Source organism: Puntigrus tetrazona, chromosome 24 (genome assembly GCF_018831695.1).
Source record: "Puntigrus tetrazona isolate hp1 chromosome 24, ASM1883169v1, whole genome shotgun sequence".
NCBI lineage: Eukaryota > Metazoa > Chordata > Actinopteri > Cypriniformes > Cyprinidae > Puntigrus > Puntigrus tetrazona.
The window spans coordinates 20,440,207-20,461,907 of record NC_056722.1 but is presented as its reverse complement, the minus strand read 5'-3'; the positions used below and the strand labels follow the sequence as shown (position 1 = coordinate 20,461,907).

General features: G+C 37.3%; 1 protein-coding gene across 1 annotated transcript in view; it reads right to left on the bottom strand.

Annotated features, from left to right (window-relative positions):
- Positions 1 to 21,701, bottom strand: part of dip2ca (disco-interacting protein 2 homolog Ca) — a 93,310-nt gene that overhangs the window by 22,265 nt on the left and 49,344 nt on the right. Inside the window, 15 exon segments of the mRNA XM_043226721.1 lie at positions 611 to 725; positions 1,887 to 2,006; positions 2,560 to 2,653; positions 2,744 to 2,808; positions 2,926 to 3,028; positions 4,099 to 4,208; positions 5,028 to 5,151; positions 7,205 to 7,315; positions 8,103 to 8,194; positions 10,694 to 10,891; positions 11,193 to 11,312; positions 12,219 to 12,353; positions 17,068 to 17,193; positions 19,915 to 20,124; positions 20,691 to 20,816. Of these exon segments, the coding sequence (XP_043082656.1) occupies positions 611 to 725; positions 1,887 to 2,006; positions 2,560 to 2,653; positions 2,744 to 2,808; positions 2,926 to 3,028; positions 4,099 to 4,208; positions 5,028 to 5,151; positions 7,205 to 7,315; positions 8,103 to 8,194; positions 10,694 to 10,891; positions 11,193 to 11,312; positions 12,219 to 12,353; positions 17,068 to 17,193; positions 19,915 to 20,124; positions 20,691 to 20,816 (1,849 nt within the window).

The following is a 21,701-nucleotide window of genomic DNA, read 5'->3' as shown; positions in this document are numbered from 1 at the left end:
CTTTTTTGATGACAGAAACAGCGGAATTACGAATCGTCGGTCGCGTTTGAATCAACTTTTCCCCCCTGACTTCACTAGACAGTGATGTTTTCATCTGTGACACCAAGCTCTTTTATTAGCTTTCAATTCATTTCACTTTTTGTTCAAATTCATACAAGCTGTTCTCATCCTCAAATTTGTCGTGACAGAGAGAAGGTCTGTAAAAAACGTCCAGCGATGGAGTTAATCCTGTGGAATGAAAACCATATGCTCTGCGTTCTGTCACGAGTTTGATTCGGTCACAAAGCAAAGATGTCAGGACTATTCAGGGCTGTAATTATGGAGGCAGCCTAAAAAAACATTATTTTCTTGTAAATGGTTTTGGAAAATTGCATTGAAGACATACACATGCTTTGGTAAAGCTCTCTCGATGAACCATCAACTTCAATCTGTCGGTCTGACCAACAGAAAGATGGTTTGTGTCCATATTTCTGTCATTTTCCCCTACTTTTTAAGGAGCTTGTGAAACTCATAAAAGCGGGACAGAAAGATCTAAATGTTCTGGATGGAAAAGTGAGAGTTTATGAACACAAGCTGAAGTTACAGGCTGAGTGAATGGTCAATGTGTCACCTCCTGATGGCCACGGTTAGGGCTTCAGCTGAGCTGGCACATGGACAGATGACCTCTGGCCGCAGACCTTTACTCTGGAAGACATTGAGGAACGCGTCACACGATGAGATGGACCCTGCAGAGAACGAGAGAGAACATTACATACTATAATGTGATGCCTGTCTTAAATGACATTTAAAACAGTTCTCACCTTTAGACATATTCTAACTCTGTAAGGTACAATAGGAACACGGTTCTTGAAGTGACAGTTTAAGGGGGCCATATAAATGTAACATTTAATTTTTTTCCTTGTGCACCAAATTATTTTTCGTGAGTAAAAATGTCTGTTTTTTGTTACCATTAGTTTAAGATTTAGTCCATCATGACGGGCCAAATAACAATTTTTGAATGCAATTTATAATTTGAATAAATGTATTATTGATCTAAAAATTAACAATACTTCTATAGCATTTATTAATTTTAGCTAATTTCAGCATTTACTAATGCATTATTAAAATCACAAGTTGTGTTTGTTAACATTAGATAATGCACTGTGAACTAACATGAACCTTGTATTTAAGTATAAATAACAAAGATGAATAAATACTGTAATAAATGTTTATATATATATTTCTTTGTTTATTATATATATATATATATATATATATATATATATATATATATATATATATATATATATATTTTTTTTTTTTTTTTTTTTTTTTTTTTTTTTTAATTTATTTATTTTTCCCTCCCCATTTTGGATTCAAATATGATTTCACCCAAATGTTCTTGGACTAGAAAGAGATATTTTCTTTATAAATGTTTAGCTACAAAGCACATCAATATCTTCATCTCAAAAGACCATAAAAAATGTGAATGTTACCCTTCATACGACCGTTTAAAACAGTTTTGCTTCCTGAATTTTCCATCAGAAACACATTTACTATATCTTACTGGCATTTACATTGGCATTTGGATGAAATAGGCAGCAGTAGAACGTTTTGTCCTTTAGTGTGTCCATTTGTGTTCTATGCATCTGTATACGTAAGGAAATAGCTTCTGGGCATCATCTATCCTAACTCATCTCGTCTGCGAGTTATAATCCCAGAGGCCAAATATGAGCGTATACACATTTATATTAGACACTTATGAATGATGCTTTTAGCTTGTTCGCCAGGTTGCTGGGCGTCTAAATAGCTACTTAACCCTCAGCTTGTTTCATGTCAGAAGAACTTTTTAAGAAACACACAGGTGTGAGAAGAAAGGGAAAAGTTAAAACCCTTGCTGAACTCACATGGGTTGGACCCATCGGCCACCACCAGCATGCGCAGGGAGCTCAGATTGACGTCTCTCTGATCTCGGTGAGCAACCAGAGCCCAGTGCATATCCCTTGACTTGACACAAGCTACTTTAGCTGCACACAAACACACACAACTAGAAATATCACAAGAACGGCCATATTGGAAACATCCAAAATCATGTCAAATTACGCCGTCCCTTACATATGATTAATTCATGAAACACGAGCAGTACTAATTTCAGAGTAAATATTTCATAAAGCTATCATGATGTAGGGTTCCAGCGAGCATTTACAAATGATTTACACCGAAATTTGCCCTGTTTATAGTTCATGACAAATTACTAGTAAGACTAAGGACTCAAAGTCTGTTTGCATCAAGTTCAAATTTAAAGCACAAAAATATACTTTAAAACTTTTTTTGTTACTTGTTATTGGGAAGCTATGTTCTTAATGACAGCATAAACATAAAAAACATAACTATTATTTCAATAAGTAATTTAATCATTTAGGCAAATACATGGTAATAAAAAAATGCATAAAACTACTACATACTTCTGTGTTTCCTCATGCTAAATGGACTAGTTTTTATGCAAACATATATTATAAATTGTATATGTAAATAGTTTTGTATTGCAATTGGATTTAGTGTAAACACTGACTGACAGACCTTTGTATTGACACACTTTTTGGATCCAGGACAAAGGATTGACCTTCATCAGGGAGTATGGGATGCTGATTACATGCATCATGTTCATGACACTCTGAGGAAACAGGAAGTGATATATTAACACCCTAAATGTGGAACATATGATCTTATGTTTACAATTTAGTTTTTCAAAAGCTTGACTTACAGTTAGGATGCCGTGCCACAAACCCACATCCTTTTTAAAGTCCAATACATTCACTATGATTTCAGCTGAAAGACAAAGGGAGAAGACAGATTTACTGCACGATTGTCTGAGAAGAGAAATTTAAGGACAATGGACTGACCGAGAGGTATAATGTGGTGTGTGTGTGTGTGTGTTGGACTCACCCTCTGTGTATCCACAAGACTGCGTTAGGGCCTGGCAGTGTGTAAGAAGTGCGATCCGTGTCACCGTCACACCCAAAACACTCCCATCTTTACAGGTCTTATACTGGAAATCAACAAACACAAGAGTGTCATAAATGTCAATCATTAACACAAATATAAACGCATCAAATCCCCTGGTTTGCATGACGGTTAGTGCACTACTGTAGCGATGCATGCAAAATAAATTATCCTTAGATTTTATTTTACAATTAATTGTTTGAAAGCACCAATATAATAATATATTTCATATGAAATAATTTCAAAAATGGTTTTTTTACTGTACAAAAATTTAAATTTATGAAAATTTGATTTCCTGATTTATATATATTTATAATATATATAATTATAATTATAATATATATTTATAATTCTATATAATTTCTATTGCTTTCTAATAATGGTAATACAATCAAAAATATGTTTTCTTTTTTACTTTACTGTACTTTTTCAAACTCCATAATAACAGTAAAAAATAAACAAGCTTTTGAGATTTACAGTAACATGAATGAGATTTAAGAGGAAAATGTGCATGGTCATAAATGCTAATGGTCCTAAGGCTATATCTTCTTTTAAAAAAACATAAATTTGTATTTTTTCTTTTGCTTTTAGTCATGATATACATTTTCTTTTTAACATGTTCTTCATACTGTGCTGAAAAAGAGTACAGTATGAAAGGAAAGCAATCATTGGCCCAATGCTAGACATCTGACACCTAGCCACTTTGCACAGACTCTCAGATTTCTGGGATCTGGTAAAGGACATTGAGACAGCTCACTCCAAACTGGCTCAATAACACCAGACCAGCCCCACTCCATCAACCAGTATCTCCTACAAGAGTCCCGATTCACAATTAAACAAACATTAATCATTTATCATCCATTATCCAGTGACTCTCTAATGGAAGCAGCTGTGCCCGGCATGCTGATAGGAAATATTGATTTCTGGGGCTCGAGACATAGAATATCTACCAATCAGATATCATAAAACAATTAAAGTGGCTGGAGGGGTGCAGCACATGGAAAACAAATCCAGACTGATGGTTTCCATTTCAGGAGAACCTGTATGTAAGGCCAGTAAAATGATTTGAATATGCCGATATTTCCATAACGGTCGTAATTCCATGGGTTAGCTCACCTCTATGTAGGCGGTGTCGTTATTTGCATCTTTGATGTGAGGGAACCAATCACGTGGCGGCTTGGACAGGTGTTTGGATTCTGTGACGAACCATAGCAGCTTTGGCCATCCTGATGAGTGGGTGGGACCAAACAGAGAGAAAACATGAATATTCATACCACCCTATTAATATTCATGCCGCTTGATGATTCAAACATGACTATCATTATCATTATTAGTGGTGATTATCGTTGAAAAGAACGATAGTGAGTGATTAGGGTGACTGGCTAAATGACTATGTGCGTTGGGATGAGAGTAAGTCTCTTTTCTCCGTCTTGGTCTAAATTATTATCCTCTCGGGACTTTTTAATCATTACAACAATATCAGACTCATTACCTCTACATTTTCTATTTTTACCCTCTCTCGTCTTACTGTGGCCCAGACGGGGCAAAAAACGCTGACTGCTCGCAGTCTGGCTTAGATAACATCACACATGATACAGCCCATCATGCTCTTGATTTTCACTCGCCTGCCCCACAGACTCTCACTATTCTAGTGTATTTTAAAATGCAATTTATTCCTCTGATGAATTTAAAGAAAGGGTTATAATAATTACTTTCTCCATGCACAAAACGTATTGTCGTAGCTTCATAAATTTAAGGTTGGACAACTGATGTCACATGGGCTATCTTTATTGATGTCCTTATTTTATTTCTAGGCCTTAAATGTTTCAGTTGCATTGCTGTCTATGGAGGGTTATAAAGTTCTCGGATTTAATCATAAACACCTTAATTTGTGATTTGGAAGTACATGAGGGTAAGTAATTAATGGCAGAATTTTTGAGTTTACTATCCCTTTAAGCCGTGGACTAGATTTTGTTTTATAAAACCAGTCTGCCTACGTGACACTAAACATCACTTTACATAAAGTTGTGTATGAATGGGCTGACCTTTGAACTGTGGTATTTCGCCAGTGGGTCCTTTCGGAAGGCCTTTGTGGCAGGCATCACTGGTCAGAGCTACAGTAACGCCACAACTGCCCAGGAGAAAGCCAATCTGTTGACTTCCTGCATCCTAACACACACACACACACAAACACACACACACACACACATAGAAATAGGCTAAGACCAGCTAACATCCATCATCAGTACAGCAGCAAAATACACTGCAGGGGAGGTGACGGCCTACTTATTACAGACAGCACACTGAGGAATGATGTTTACCCGTAATACTGCGGTGTGCTTGAATATCTCTTTTATGTTTGATGGTGGAGTTTTAAAATCACCTCAACTTGATAAATGTCACCTTTTATACATAGTAAAATATAAAAAAAATACCTTGCAATAAATTGCACCATGGTTTTTGGACATCACCTTGCAAAACGTGCTACGGTGATACCATGGTACTGGTTTGTTATCACATACAAACACAATAGTAGTTCAAAATATACCATGGTATATATCTAAATATACCAAAAATGAAAATTACTCCATATTTTACTCACACCAAAGCCATCCTAGGTGTATATGACTTTCTTCTTTCAGACGAACAAAGTCTGAAAGTTTTTTAAAAAGCTCTTCCAAGCTTGGTAATGCAGGTGGATAGCGGCCATTATTTTGAAGCTCTGTAAATCAGATATATCCACAAGTACAGTGATGTAAAACCAACCTATACTACATTGGGGGTTATCACATGTCCTATGATGCAAATCGATGGGTTTTTGTAACAAAAATATCTTATTTTTAAAATTATAGCTTAAGTAATGACTATTTTCCACGAGAAAGCAGAGCTCTGACCTCTTGGCTGACCTATGACTTGAATCAAAAATCAACCAAGAGCACTCTGTCATAATTTTAAAACAAGAAATATTTTGTTACATAAACCATCGATCTGCTTCATGTGACATGTGATAATCCCCTGAAGGCGTATAGTTTAGTTTTACGTCGCAGTACTTGTGGATATATCTGATTTCTGGAGCTTCAAAATAATGGCCGCTATCGGTTACCAAGCTTAGAAGACCCAGAACAAATTTTTTAAAAACTCAGACTGTGTTCGTTTGAAAGAAGAAAGTCATATACCTAGGATGGTTTTGGGGTGAGCAAAATAAGGGGTAATTTTCATTTGCGTGTCAACTATTCCTTTAAGGTTCAGAAACGGTCTCTTACCAAAAAATAAAATAAATAAATTATATATATATATATATATATATATATGAAACTACTTTGATATTATCATATTATCTGCACATGTAACATGGTACTGTCATGATATTTTCTATAAATACCTATAAATACCATGCAAATCATGTGAATCATTTAGTATTATGTACTGGTGATGCTCTAGCTCAAACACATGCCATGCCAAAGTTATGTGTTCAAATCCCAGGGAATGCTTATTGCATATTTTAATTATACTGTAAGTGGTTTTATATAAAAGTGGCTGCCAAATACATAAACATAAATGTGAATCTACATCAAAGTTACATTATATTATCACTGGAAACAATTACGTGACCACGGTTCTTGCACAGTACTCTTCTGTAAGACTAATGCTGTGCTATAAGTCAAAAATGCAGACAAATACACAGCTGCTTCTTTTGTACTGGACAAAAGTTTATTGGTTTCCGAAGTGCAATGCATGCAGAGGAAGCCAGAGAGTGTTCTGCCAGTTTCCAGGTCCTTTCCTGGAATTTTTGGACGGACGAGGGATCAGACTGACTCTTGCCAAAGCTGCTCTCCTCGTTAACTTCGACCACTAAAATTCGACATACGTATCTGAGGCAATACCTCAGCCTCAAGGGGTCCGCTCTGATAAATTCACCCTGACATTCCATACAGATAACAGATCTCAAAAATAGACATCAGACCGGAAAGCAAAGACACTGCATTATTTACAAGGCCGAGTTTCCAGAAGGCCTTTGTAACACTTTACCATTAAGCATGAATAATAAATATATCTTAATATTTTGCACCATACTGACTGTCAGGTTGGCACTCGACAGTGTGAGTCCAGGCTGGGAAGAAGGAATGTGGGTAGGCGCTTTAACTTGTTATGGTGTCAAAAATCGAGACACGAAGGCTTGAAAACGTGATAGTCATTCACGGTGGTATATTTAGAGTCTCACCTTTCGGGTAAGTGGCACTTCGATGGGTACGGGCACCACCTCTGCCAGCAGGCAGCCGTAAAAGGCGACCATAAAGGCGGCAGGATCGTTGTTGGGGAACACAAGAGCCACCTGCTCGTGAAATGATAAGAGAGGAAAGGTGTCAGACTTCAAACACCAGAGTATGCTAATCTGACAGGGACAAGCTTTAAAACCGAGGCATGCGGCAGGAAACGCCACTCTGTCATTAAAGGAATGTTCTGGGTTCAAAACAAGCCATGCTCTATGTTCAGCATCTGCAGCGTGCTGGTGATTACCACAGAAAATCATTTTGACTCGTCCTTCAGAATGTAATAACAGACAAAATTGCATATACTGCACGGAAGGGAAAAGCATTCTCAAGGTTTAAATGCAGAAACATGCAGCTCAAATGTTCAGTTGTCGTTCAGTTTTCTGTACAAAAAAGTTACAGGTTTTTAAAGAGATAATACACCCACAAATTCTGTCATCACGCACTCATGTCATTCCAAACATGTGTGCATTTCTTAACCAAACAGTTTTGGTTGCCATTGACTTCCACTGTATTCTTTTGTTCAAATAATGGAAGTCAATGGGAACCGAAAATGTTGCGTTACCACCATTCTTTAAAATATCTTCTGTCTTTCACAGAAGCTCAAAAGCCATATACTGTAGATTTGGAATGACAAACTCAGCAAATTATTGGGTGCTTTAATTTTGAGTATTAATCTTCCTTTTGGTGGTGTCAGACATTATTTTACACAGTTAAAAATTTCTTCAATGCAGAGTGCATTACTGTATATCAAATTATTCTCAGTGGTTATCGACAGCATGAAGAGGGTAACTAGTATTGAACGTTCCACTAATGAGGTGGTCTGGTAAGAGGATCTGTCACACTCACCCGGTCTCCTGGTCGGACCATAGGTTCCTGCTTGGTGCCCAGTTTGTGGAGGATGTTGTACGCTACTTTGATGCTCCGAGACCAAAGCTTGCCTGATCAAAAGGAAGTACATGCTAAACAACTGTACTTAAGGGGTCAGTTCACCAAAAGTACACTGCAATTATCAAATCTTATTTGCGTCTCATTGTTTTCAGTAGACATTTTGGGGCGGAAAGTTTTAATAAAAAAAAAAAAACCTTTTAAAAGATGTCTCTTGCTTATCAAGACAAAATGTATTTATTTGACAAAAAAATACAGTAAAACAGTAAAATTGTGACATTTCGACAAACAAATTAAGCTTTTCTCTACCTAACCACTTTTTTATTACTGAAATGCTGTGTTTTTGTGAAATGTTACTTTTAAAATGTTGAAAAATGATATTTTATGATCAAATATATTCATATAAATACAACAATTACCACATAGAATATAATATATAATAATACATGAATAAAAGAAATCACAAAAATAAGACATTCATTCACACAACTGTTTTATATCTTATAAAATGTAATTTATTCCTGTGATGGCAAAGCTGAATTTTCAACCTTTTAACCTTACTCCATTCTTCAGTGGCACATGATACTTCAGAAATTAAGTATCTATGATAAATTTTTAAAAGAACTGATACATTTTAAGCAATGCATATTAAATAGTAACACTAAAAATACCTTGCATTTTTGCTGAATAAAAGTATTAATTACTTATAAAAAAAAAAACTGAGCACAAACATATTGGTTGTTTGATCTGCCAGTTTAAATATGTGGAAGCGCAAATGAGATTTGAGACAAAGAGGAAGACTTTCAGCAAATAATTAATTCAGCTCCCTTTTGTTGCTCGCACAAAGCTATCATATGACTTTAGAAGAATTTAATATAGGCATGATGAGTCCTATGGAGCACTTATATGGTGCATCATAAAATACTCTACATTTAGAAAACTTAAAAAAAAAGACAAAAAGTGTGCAGATGCCACAGAGTGAAAGGCAAGAGAAGGACAAACATAGATTGAGACCAAATTACTCGAAGTTTAATCATCCAGGCAAGTCACACGCTGGGTGTTTCAGCAGTTTATCTCCTCTGTCCTGCTGAATTTTTGACCTGCTGTTATCAGGATTTAACTCATGGCTATGAAACCCCACTGAAAGCACAACGGTGCAGAGATAGTGATCTTTCTCCGCGCCTGTGTTCTGTGGAAAGTTAATTACTCTTTTGATTTGGGCGAGGTTTTTAACGAGCTAAGAAGGAGGGTGACAGTCCCTGGTGGGTTCTGGAGAGGGGCTTACATGCCACATAAACAGCCATTGCTATTTATTTTCTGGCTCACACTTCAAATTGAGGCAATGGAGGTCTGTTGGGCAGAGCTTTGAGTGCCTTGATGAGTCAACTGTGTGTGTGTGTGTGTGTGTGTGTGTGTGTGTGTGTGTGTGTGTGTGTGTGTGTGTGTGTGTGTGTGTGTGTGTGTGTGTGTGTGTGAGAGAGAGATAGAGACAGAGAAATCATTAAGCTCAGGTGGCTTGATGATCATTTTAATTTTTAGAAAAAAAAAGAAAACCAAAAGAATACCAATCCATTACAGACACACACACACTGCAATCCCTTCCTCACCCTCTCACCCATGATGTGCTGCTGGCAGGATCCTCATTGAGTAAAATCAGCTGAGAATCTCTCTCTCTCACACACACACACACACACACACACACACACACACACACACTAAACAAAACAAGTCCTATAATTACCTCCTTCTCATGACTAAGCATAAATAAACAAAGAGACGTGGTTATTTCTGTTAGCACAAGATGTATTATATATTTCGGTATATTTGGTGACCACAGAAACATTTGGACACTTCTTGGTTACACTTAAAAAAGAAAAGTAAATATATCAAAACAATTTACATATGCAAACAAATTAAGATTTTCTGCACCTAACTTCACTTTTAATTTGAAACTATGCTTTTGTGAAATGTTTGATAAATAAATATTTGTTTTAACGATATAAAACAATAAAAAACGACTTGAAAATAAATTCCATTTTATAATAAAATAGAATAATATAACATAAAAAAACAAATATATTAGATATAATAATAAATTAATAAAAGAAATAAAAGAATAAAAATAAGACACTCGTTAATTAAGCAGGAGTTAAGTGTCCAAATACTTTTTTGGTCATTGGATCAGACTATGTGGTCTGCTATTAATACACTTAATAAAAATATGAAGTATGAGACAGTTTATTAAAAACACAAAAACATACGAAGGGTTTATTTGTAAAAACAGATAAAGTTTTTCATTTTCAAAACTGATGCTTTTTATTGTTAGCGTGTTTTATCATGTTAGTTAGCTGGGCTTTTTTTTTTGTTATTTTTTAATCCAAAAAAACAACAACTGCAGTTTGATTTTGATTAACTGGAATACACAATGAAAAAACTCGATTTCTAAGAATTGCTATGAAAAAAATCTGTTTTTGCAAATTATTCTGTTCCAGTATGATTGTATGCAGATTTTTATTATATTTATGGCTGTAGTTAAAAATTGTTTATTTTACCATAAGTAAGGACGTAGAGGGGTTTGCCGTTGGTGTCCATGGTGGTCAGGCAGGGCGCTTTGGGCGAGATGGTCCCCCAACGTTGCAGTGCAGCTTCTAAAGATGGTGGCCAATTAGTGACCACTCCCAGCGGCTCCCCTCGAATGGCGACCATCTGAGAGCCCTCCGGCCGTGGCTGGTTAGGGTCAGGCTGCTGGACTGAAAACAGAAAAGGCAAAACATGGTCATTCAGGGGGCCAAAAAATCATTCGAACATTTGTTTTTGTTGAATTTGGTTTGTTTTAATTGTTGAATCATCGGTTAAATTAAATCATCATTCATCACCGCTGCTTTTGTGGTAGAGACGTTTAATTAAATGCAGCTTCAATTGATTCAACCAAATCATTCAAAAGAACAGACTCAAAAGAATTTGTTTGCAAATCAGATATTGTGTATGTCTCTGTTTGTTTGTAAGAAAATCTCTAGAGAAAAACTCCAAAAAAATTAGACAAACACTTACCTTCTAGGAGCTCTTCAAAATCATCAACAAAAAACTCTCGAAGTGGAGGTCGTCTGGGCTGCTTTAGTGTGTTTACAAGTTGCTGAATTTTAGCTGAAACACGGCTGCTAACTGGGACGCCTAAGGACGACACACAAGTGTTAATGAACAAAAACTCAAACATTATCATTCATACTGAATCTACCTAAACACACACACACAAGGATGTCTGATTTTAAAGGACTGGCCAAAAACAGATTAGATGGATGGCTGAATGTGCGCAATGAAAACGTTTAACTCCCCGCTGTTGTGTTTACTTCCGTATTCCAACACCTCAATTTTCATCTTACCCCAAACAAATCAATTTTACAAACATTATTGATTAATGCCTCTGACAGACGCAGCCTTCAGGGGCGTCCCCAAGAGATCAAATTAAAGAGTAATGATATAAGTGAGAGATCAATGCCCTCAATCACAGCTTCATAACAGAGGATCCATCGGAGCAGATTTCACAAACTGTGTCTATCATCTCCAGGGCTTACATAAATCAACCCCTACAACACCATATATAAAGCCTCAGCAATTTAATAACATACATGGATTAAATATCAACAAGTGTTCTTTTTGTATTACTTTCTGTTATAGAATTAAAGAATTTGTTTTGGGTTATTTTTCCTTTATATATATATTCTATTCTTTACCTCTATTGCAGAAAACAATTGTAGTTTTAGTTTACAACACTCTAATTTTTAGGTGCACATACTATAATGCTTTCAGTATCATGAACTAACAATTTATAGTACTTTTGCAGCACTCAGACTAGCCTCCACCATTGTGTCCTTAACCCCAAGTTGCTTTGTATAAAACCATCTGCCAAAACAAATAATGTTAGGGTGGAAGAGAAATGCTACATGGGCTGTCAAAATGATTGAGGAAAATGGTTCATGTAAATCTTTCATAGCTCATTGTGATTTTTGTAATGACAACGTCATTACTGTCTCTAAAACATCACTCCTTTTCTTTCACACACATATCTCGTGCCCTCACCATCTCCGGTCTCCATGAGTTCGGCGTTGCCATATTTGGGTGTGGTCCGGGGTACGGTGGACACCTGTGGCCTCTCCACCTGAACAGGATGTTCGGAGGTGTAGGTGGTGACGTCCGGAGGGGCTGAGTGATTTTCTGGGTTTGAGAAGATGAGGAGGAATCAAAATGCAGGATGAGAAAGTCCAGCTCAAGTGGTTTTAAGAAAAGCTAGCGTATACCAAGACCAATTACTTTATTCATTTTATAATATGCATAAAAGTAAAAAATAAATAAAGTCACCAACTTGAACCAGCTGCCATATAGAAACTTATTTGTTATACATACAGAGCAACGTGGACCAGCTTCCAATCAGCTATCATGTTCCAGAAAATGTATGGCTGGTTCATCAAATTAGTCATCAGCTGATCAATCCATATTATACAGAGCATATCCAGCTTGACCAACCAATGACCAAACTGAATCACCAATAACCCAACTGGTAATTGGTTGGTTGGTCCAACTTTGACCAGCTGTAAATTAGCTATTATGTTCCAAAAATGTATAGCCATTTCAAGTTGGTCACCGTAGGCTGACCAATCTATATTATCCAGCAAATAACAAAGAAATTCGATTAATTTAGATTAACCTATATGTAGCTAATGACCAACTTGGACCAGCTTTAAACTAGCTATCGTGTTCAAAAAAGTTAGCAAATTGGTCATTGTCTATATTATACAGTTAATATCAGACTTGGACCAGTTTTAAACAAAGAATCATGTTCCAAAAATGTACAGATGTTTCAGGTTGATCAGTGGCTGATCAATCTATATTAGACAGCGCATAACCAACTAATGACCAGCTTTAACCATCTATGAACCTACTGGTAACCGAAATGCTGCAGCTAGTTGACCAATCTACATCATACAGTAAATAACCAATCAACCTGCGTTGGCCATTGACCGGACAATGACTATCTTAAACATCCTGTACTATAAGCAGCTTAATGACCAACTTGGAGAATCTTAACCAACTTGATCACGTTATCACTGGCTCATCAACCTATACTATACAGTAAATATCCAGCCTGACCAGCCACTGACTTACCTGAGACCCCTAGAAACCAACTGGTAACTTGTCTGTTGCAGCTTTTAACCAAGCTTCAAGCCAGCTACCTTGTTCTAAAAAATTCATGGCTGGTTCAAGCTGGTCATAAGCGGTCCATCAATATAAGACACAAAATAACCGACTTAACCAGTCCATGACCATCTTGAATCAACCATAAACCAATCGATGACTTCTGTTGCAGCTAATTACCACTTTGGACCAGCTATTATGTTCCAAAAATGTACATCTGGTTCAATTTGGAACAGCCTTTAAACCAAGTGGTTTGTTGTTCTAACAGGATTTCAATCCTACCTGGCTCTGACACAGAACCCTGACATACTTGGCACATTGTTTATGATTAAAAGTAAGAGGGTTGGAGGTAGACAGGAAGTGATTTTGAGGAAACATGCACATGTCGCGAAGAAAGAGATGGATGGAACGTAAGAGACACAGAGGAGAGCTTTTTCATCCTTTCCTTAATTACAGTCCCTTTTACTTCCACTCGGTGAGTCCGCTGGGCTTCTCTCTCACTGTTCACCCTCCCCTTCCGATCATAAATTCTCAGCTGTCTGTGGCCTCTTTCTCATTCCCCTCAGCTCGCTTCTGAAATGTCTCTTTCACATTCAGTGCCCTTGGCCACCACATATTACCATTATGAAATCCCTACAGAGTTTGTGCGGTCTTACGTTTGAGTAAATAAATGTCATTTACCTTTTTTGAACAATTTTAAACTGCAGATGTCAATGGGTGAGCCTTTCACTAAAAGCTCATAAAGTGTCACAAGTTTCTTTCCATTATATCCCGTGCTCCAACTGAGCCATTCAGAGAGAAATAACCGTCCTGGTGTAATTTCGACACCAGGAATGAGGAGAATGCCAATGAGGCGGTGCTATTCCTCCTCCACTATAAAACACCCAAAACGGCCTCATCAGAAATGTCCATTGTGATCAAGGACGACTCCATCCGAGGCTTTTAGGTTGTTTAGCTTTGGTTCAGCACAGATGGTTTTCAATGTAATAAAGTGTTACGCAGACCCTGAGTTCGCATCTGACTGACATGATACATTAATTTCATAAGTAGATAGAGTGGTGTATTTTAGTGCTTATCAGTAGAGAATCAAAGTTAATTTATAGCTCTATTTCTTCATAAATCAGTTTGTTTCTGACTGACTTTATAAATAAATATTATTAGTATTATTCTGTATAAATATAAATCGAAGTATTAGTCATATATATGAGAGATAAGTCAAGCTGTCACTAGTAGCGACAGAGTGAATCCGAGTAAGCGTGATGCCTCCTGTGTGAGGAAACGTGCCAAGCACAGAATGGGACTGTGATAGAGAACATGACTAAGGAAGGGTACGACCCCTGGACTTTGCGTTCACCCACCATCAGGACTGCTTCTACTCTCCCCCATCTCCTTAAGGACTGATGTGATGTTTTAAGCAAATCAAAAAGTCTAGGGAATTCACAAACAAATTACTCTAAAGAGCTCTTTTTGTGGCTCAGTTCTCAAACAAATGAATCTTGTGAGTCTTTACTTTTTAATGAATCAACAACAAACAGCACGGCCTACGCTACAGAACACACGCTGGTTGCTTTTAGTAAATTGAACACAAGCAGTGTGACCAGTGGGGATTGATTCATGATTCACGACTCTTGAATCAACAACATAAATCATGATTCATGACTCTTCTGAGCCGGTTCTTTTGAAGAAGAGTTCAAAATGACAATCTACTAGTCTAACATGTAAAGGAAAATAAATGAACTGGAATCTAATCAAATCAGAATTAAATCGAAATGCCATGAGAGCCTTGTGAATCTGAATCGAACTTGGGAAATCGATCGCCAGCTCTAATCTCCTGTCTCCTGACTCCCTCTCCGTGCCTTATATTCGACCTTCCTGCCTTGTATTCCACCTTGTCTCCTGCTTCATCACTGGCCTCCCTGCCTCTATAATCAGTGATGAGTGTACGAGAAAACACCCAGCAGCTAGAGTGCTTACGTAACAGGCTGAAAATAACCCACATCCAAACTCTCTCCCTCTTTCACCCTCCCTTTCTCTCTCTCTTCACCCCACCCCCCTGCTCTTCAGTGACACGGACACTAATGTGCTGGAAAAGGAGTTTCCTCAAAGCCCAGAGGTGCTCGTAGGAGGACAAATAAAAATGACGTCTTGCGTCACGTGAGGGAACCTTCTGGCAAATCTGCGTCACGGAGACAAGAAAACCCCAGACAAACACAACCCTTCTAGTCTGGAGGGATGGATGAGAAATATTAGTCAATTTATCATTCTACTAAAATGTAAACAATTAATGTTCAGAACATAGCCTACAAATAGAGTATTCTAAACAACATGAGCAGTTTATCAAAATACCAATTTGTTATATTTTTTAAATATGTAAACCAAGGCTGCATTTATTTAATCAAAAATACAGTAATATTGTGCTCAATTATTACATTACAAATAACTTCTATTTCAATAAAAAGTTGAATCTGAAAATGTGTTCCAGTGATGCAAAGCTGAATTTAATTAATTTACTGAATGGGGAAGGGAGGAAGGGGGAGAACCAGAACCTCGCTGACCGCAGGTGGATGGGGCAGGAGGGACGAGGGCTGATGAGCCGAGCATGGTGCCATGTTCCCAACAGAGTCCCGAGGAATTTAATGAATTTACTGTCACTTTTAATTCAATTAATGTATCCTTGTTGTATACATATATATCTTTCTTTACAAAATAAATGAATTCATTAATCTTACTGACCCCAAACCTTTGAATAGTAGTCAGGACTGTACTGTCATATGTTTCAATGTAAAAATAATCACAACGGTTATACACTGGTTAATCAGTACACATTTCAAATGCAAATGCAATTTATAACATTTAAACAAATAATCATGCAAATGTAACAGATAAATACACAGATAGTGACAACACACTGGGAGTTTTAGCAATAGTGCACAAAGAAAAGATCATTTTGCCATTATTCACTCACCGTCATGTCATTCCAAACCAGTAAAATGTACTTTATCTATGGAAAAGGCTGCTCTTTTATTATAGAATAAAATTAAATGTATGTTTTTTTTATTATTAGATTATTTAATTATTATTGAATTCTGAAGTCTGTTCCTCACATAAATTTATCAGATGTCTTCAAAAGACATATACTATCTTATAGTATATAAATGCTAATCTTATATTATACTATAAGATTAGCATTTAAGATTAGCAGCGTGAACATTCTTTAAAATGTCTTATTTTGTCTTCCGTGGAAGAAAGAAAGTCAAATTGTTTTAGAACGACATAAAGGGTAAATAATGGCAGAATTTTTTTTCAAGTGAAGTACATTAAAAAAAACACAAGATCAGGAAAGAACAACAACAATAAGCACATAGCGACAAAGAATGGACATCTAAAAGCAGACTGGAAGCCTGAAAACAGTATTTCACATTTTAAAATGTAATTAAAAAACCAAAAATATTTAGAAAAAAAACACAAGGTACACAGTCACTACTCACAAATAGACTGATTCTCAAAAACAACAGAACTGCTGTCAGTGAGTTTATTCGTACATACAAAGCAGAACTGACGTTCAGACACATCAGGTCATAAAAATTTACAGCACACGACTCCAAACACAAACACACCGAGGGGCCCGTCGTCCCCCAGACTCCAGAGAGAACTACACGGAGGACATAGAGAGGTTCTAGATGATCGGATGATTGGGGGAAGTGTGTGTGTGCATTTGAGGGGCTGATATACTGACCCTCGGACTCCAAGGGCGGTGGCCAGAGAAGATCAGATCCGAACTCACAGGAGCGCCGCAGCGAGTTTCCGTTCTCTGCTACGCCAAGCATAGTTTTCCTCTTCAACGAGAGGTGAGCGATCGGCCCTGGATGGGGAAGGGAGGAAGGGGGAGAACCAGAACCTTAGAGCCGTCCGCTTCCTCGCTGACCGCAGGTATGGATGGGGCAGGAGGGACGGGGGCTGATGAGCCGAGCATGGACGGTGCCATGTTCCCAACAGAGTCCCGAGGACTCTGGATATCTTGCATGGAAGGGGAGGGGGGGACAGAGGAGGTGGGAATGATTGAGCGTTCCTAAAGGAGCACCCACACTGCCATGTTTCTCCCAACAGTACGAGACAAATATGGGACAAAAGCGACAACCTGGGAAGCGCTTGCAAAACTTGTTCTTGGTCCAATGGGTTTAAAAATGCTGCGTTACTAAATATGCTCTAACACTGTTCTGAGAGCTCTGAACACAACTGACTCTCGAGGTTGGTTGTCTGCTTTTAGATGGTACAACAACATTATCATGTGGGAGGACGAAAAGGAAGTGAGGGAGAGAATCGAAAGGCTCTTTTACACGGTAATCACGAGTTCCCAGTTTTTTGTTGGGGGCGGCACTGAAAGCTCGCCAAGATTATATGTGTCATTGACCAATCAGAATATTCTGTGTGTCATTATTCTCAAACCAATCAAAATTTGTTTCGTTTTTATGTTTTTTTGTCACTTTCAGAGTTGATGTGTCTAAAATCGCTCCCTGCTGCCCACGCAATGTGAACGAGTAAAAAAATGAGTGCTTTCAGACACAGCAAATGCCTGCCCACCAATCACATTTATTTCTATTCATGGTTAGCCTATTTCATGAAACAAATGCCATTTTATTTTGTTATTTGGTTTCCTGCTGAACAAAAAGAGCCTACATTGGTTTGCTGGTCTACAGCTGGTCTTTTGTAGATGGGTTTTATGCACTTTTTTGCTGGTAAAACCATAAAACGATAACTGTAATGATAACTGTAAATCTAAAGGTTTAATAATCATCCCAATTCTAAGTCGACCTGTAGAGACCTATAGAAAAATTCTTTTATTCTAGTTGATTAATGATTAAATCAGGAGATGTGACCATTGAGAACGCTAATATAGTTATATTTATAGTTATCGTTCTTGATGCGAATGGGCCTTAAAAAAAGATTTTTAGCAAGACTGTGTAATTATCTACAACTTAGAAGCAACACAGAATATAATTTACAGTAACTGATCCATTTTGAGATGTTTTTACTTGCTAGCATTGAGCTAAATCAGTAGCAGGCAACTTTTGTTAGAGCTTGTGTAAACTGAATGGAATAGAGCTTGTAAAGTCGTAAAATATTGCGCCTACAGTGCACCGTGTAAAATGCCCTTAAGAAGAAACAAAATGGTGGAAGGAAAAGAGGATAGAGTGATTTGAAACACAGAGCAAGAAGGAAAGTCGATACAGGAAAGGGAAACTGAGGTAAAACGATGAGACAACCAAATCGTGAGGGGAAATAAAAAAGGAATATGAAGGGGGAGAGGTAACAGGACAGTGTGAAGGAGATGAGTTCCTTTCTTCAGACATTAAACTGCTCCACAGGGCACTCCTACATAACATCATAGCTCTATTAAAACACCCCAGCTCATCACTTAGCCACAGTCTACAACTTCAAGCCCTCTGGATACAGAGGGTTCGTGAGGTTTTTGAAAATGAGGCGTCTTTCTTTCTATGGCTTCTGAGTGGAGGAGGGGAAAGTGGCAGTTGAACTCTTTCCTCTTCCTGCTGCGTTCTCTGTTTACATTTAAAATCAGTTGGATGGATAGATTTACCATCTGTGCAGCACTGGCTAGTCAGGACTACTTTAAACAGACAAAACCGGGAGATGTAATTGGCACCGTGTTGAATGAATTGTTACCTCAGGGCCCAAAAACAAGGATATTTTCATACCAGTAAATCTGTACTCGCCCTGTCTGTATTTTATTACATATTATATATAATTAAATATATTTAGACTTTTTTATTAAATGTAAAGTTTCACAAAAAAACATTACTGGGTGCAAAATGAACTAATAAGGACATTAATATTAGATATTAGAATTATCTAGATAATTATCTATATTTAGTAGCAGGGCTTTATTTGGGTCAGAAACTGTATTTAAATGTATTTAAATATATAAATGTATTTATATTTTTATTGAATGTGAAATTGAAATCAAAATAATATTTAATAAATAAATATAAAATATAAATAAACATTTAAAATACCTAAAAAATTAAAAAAATTAATTATAATTTATAATTTTCAAAAATACTAATTTACAGTTATTTGTTTTTATTTATATTTCCATAATAATTTGGAGGTAAAAATTATACATCCATGATGGCTAAATTTAACACACTTTAGCCAAACAACAAATGCTTAAAGTGGCATACGATTGAACTCATTATGACTTAATCTGCTAAGACTTTGGTGACACAAATAAATAGAAATCACAACATCAACTAAATTATCGTTTCATCATCTGGACCAAAAATTGGTATACCTTACTGTTGAATAGTGCACCTATAGGAGTCCACAGACAAACAATACTGATTACTTCCTCTGGATAGACACAATTTTAGAGAAATATAGCAGAGAATCATGTTGATGACTGCTAGCGTAGATCAACAACAGCACAGATATACAATAAGGAGCAAAAGAAGCGGCGGACAGCACGCATAGGCAAGGGAGGCGGGTTTAGAAGCATGGCAGGAAGTGTGGGAGTGACTGGCTGAGGGATAGATGTGGAGGCGGGGCATGTTGAGGGGGGCGTTACCTGATTTGCCAACATGTGTTTGAGCCAGGACGTCAGCCAGGCGCCCGGCGGCTCCGCTGCCCCCACTCTGCGTCGACGATGAGGAGGAGGAGGTGGTGGAACCCTGGTGGATGGCCCGGCTGATCCAGTGCTCCATGCTGACGCTGCCCTGGCTGGAGGTGGGGGTACCCTCACCCTGGCCGCCCTCCTCCTCCGAACCGGACGAGGTGTCTGTCAGGGGGGGCAGAGAGGAGAGGGGGGAGAGGCCTAGTGAGAGTCACTCAGACCCACTCAACACTCAGCCCAGAAGGTGGACAAGTGCAATTAAAGTCAACATGAAAAGGGACTTTCAACCCATTAGAAAGATTCCAGAATAAAACTCTTCAATATAATAATACGCAATATGCATTTCCAAAGAAAAATAGGGTCATGAAAAGAACAAGAAAAATTAACAATTAAAACAACTTATATAATTATTATTATTATTATTTTTTTAAATACACAAATATATTAACTTACATGAATGTAAAATAAGTAATTTTTTTATTAAATTATTATACCCCATTAACTTTTCAGAGACAGAGACGTTATTATAAATTTCTTCTTTTGTGTTTTGGACAAGAAATAAAGCCTTTTTTAAAAGTCTTAAAAAATTTGGACCAACAAATAAATCAGTAATCGATCACAGAAATTTCTTTTTTGGATGAACTCTCCTTTTAAGAATGTAAAAAGAATTTATTTTTGATTTCATGCTGACTTTAAATGAAAGATGATTTAGAATCAGGTGTGAAGCTCACCTGGGGGGGTGTAGGCATCCATAGAGGTCTGTACCACTAGAGAACGGCGTTTGGACGGCATGGGGACGGCCATCTTCCTCTCCTTGTGTTTGGCTAGTGCTGCCTGAACCGCTTCTGTGTGAACGTCTGAGGAGGAAAAAAAACGAGAATTGAAATGATAGGGAATCTGCATTAACTAGCCGCTGACCTCCAAGCTGGTGTTTACAGTGACGTAGATGAGATGAGTCTCTCTGGCTGATGGACGTGAGAGTGTGTGACGAGAGCCAAGCCACCACCTCCAGCCCTTCTGTGATCTTGCAATACTGACTCATCTGTGTGTGTGTGTGTGTGTGTGTGAGAGAGATGACACCATGGCTGACTGTAGGTTGTACCCACGGCTGCACTCCTCACGCTGGCAGAGTCACGGCCTCTAATAATCCAAGCTGTTATTTGGACTCTCTAATGAGATACAGAACAACATATTCCATCAACACACTGACTGTATTTACACGCCCATGAATAATCCAAAATTTGCTCATATTCTGATCTAATTACTTTCCAAATACAGTTAAAGGAAATGAAAGAGTATGCCTTGACCACAATGGCTGTGTAAACATCGGAATAAATGTGGGAAAATGGGAAATATAAAGTGATATTCTGCAACTGCACTACCAATCAATAAAACAATATTTTCAAATTATACTACTGATCGAAAGCAAATGAATACTTTTATTCAGCACTGATCAGTAAGGACATTTATATTGAACATAATTTCATTTCAGCTTAATTGTTTTTAACATTCATAATAAAAAGAAATGTTTCTTAAGCGCATTATTAAAATGATTTCTGATGGATAATGTGGCGCTGAAGAGTAATTGCTGCAGAATGTTCAGCTGCGCTAAGACAAGAAAAATTAAATTTTGAATGACATAAATTTAATTAATATTATTTTTACTACATTTTTGCCCAAGCAATAAATCAGCACTTCTTTCAACATTAGAAAAATCACAAATTTCTAAACAGTCATTTATA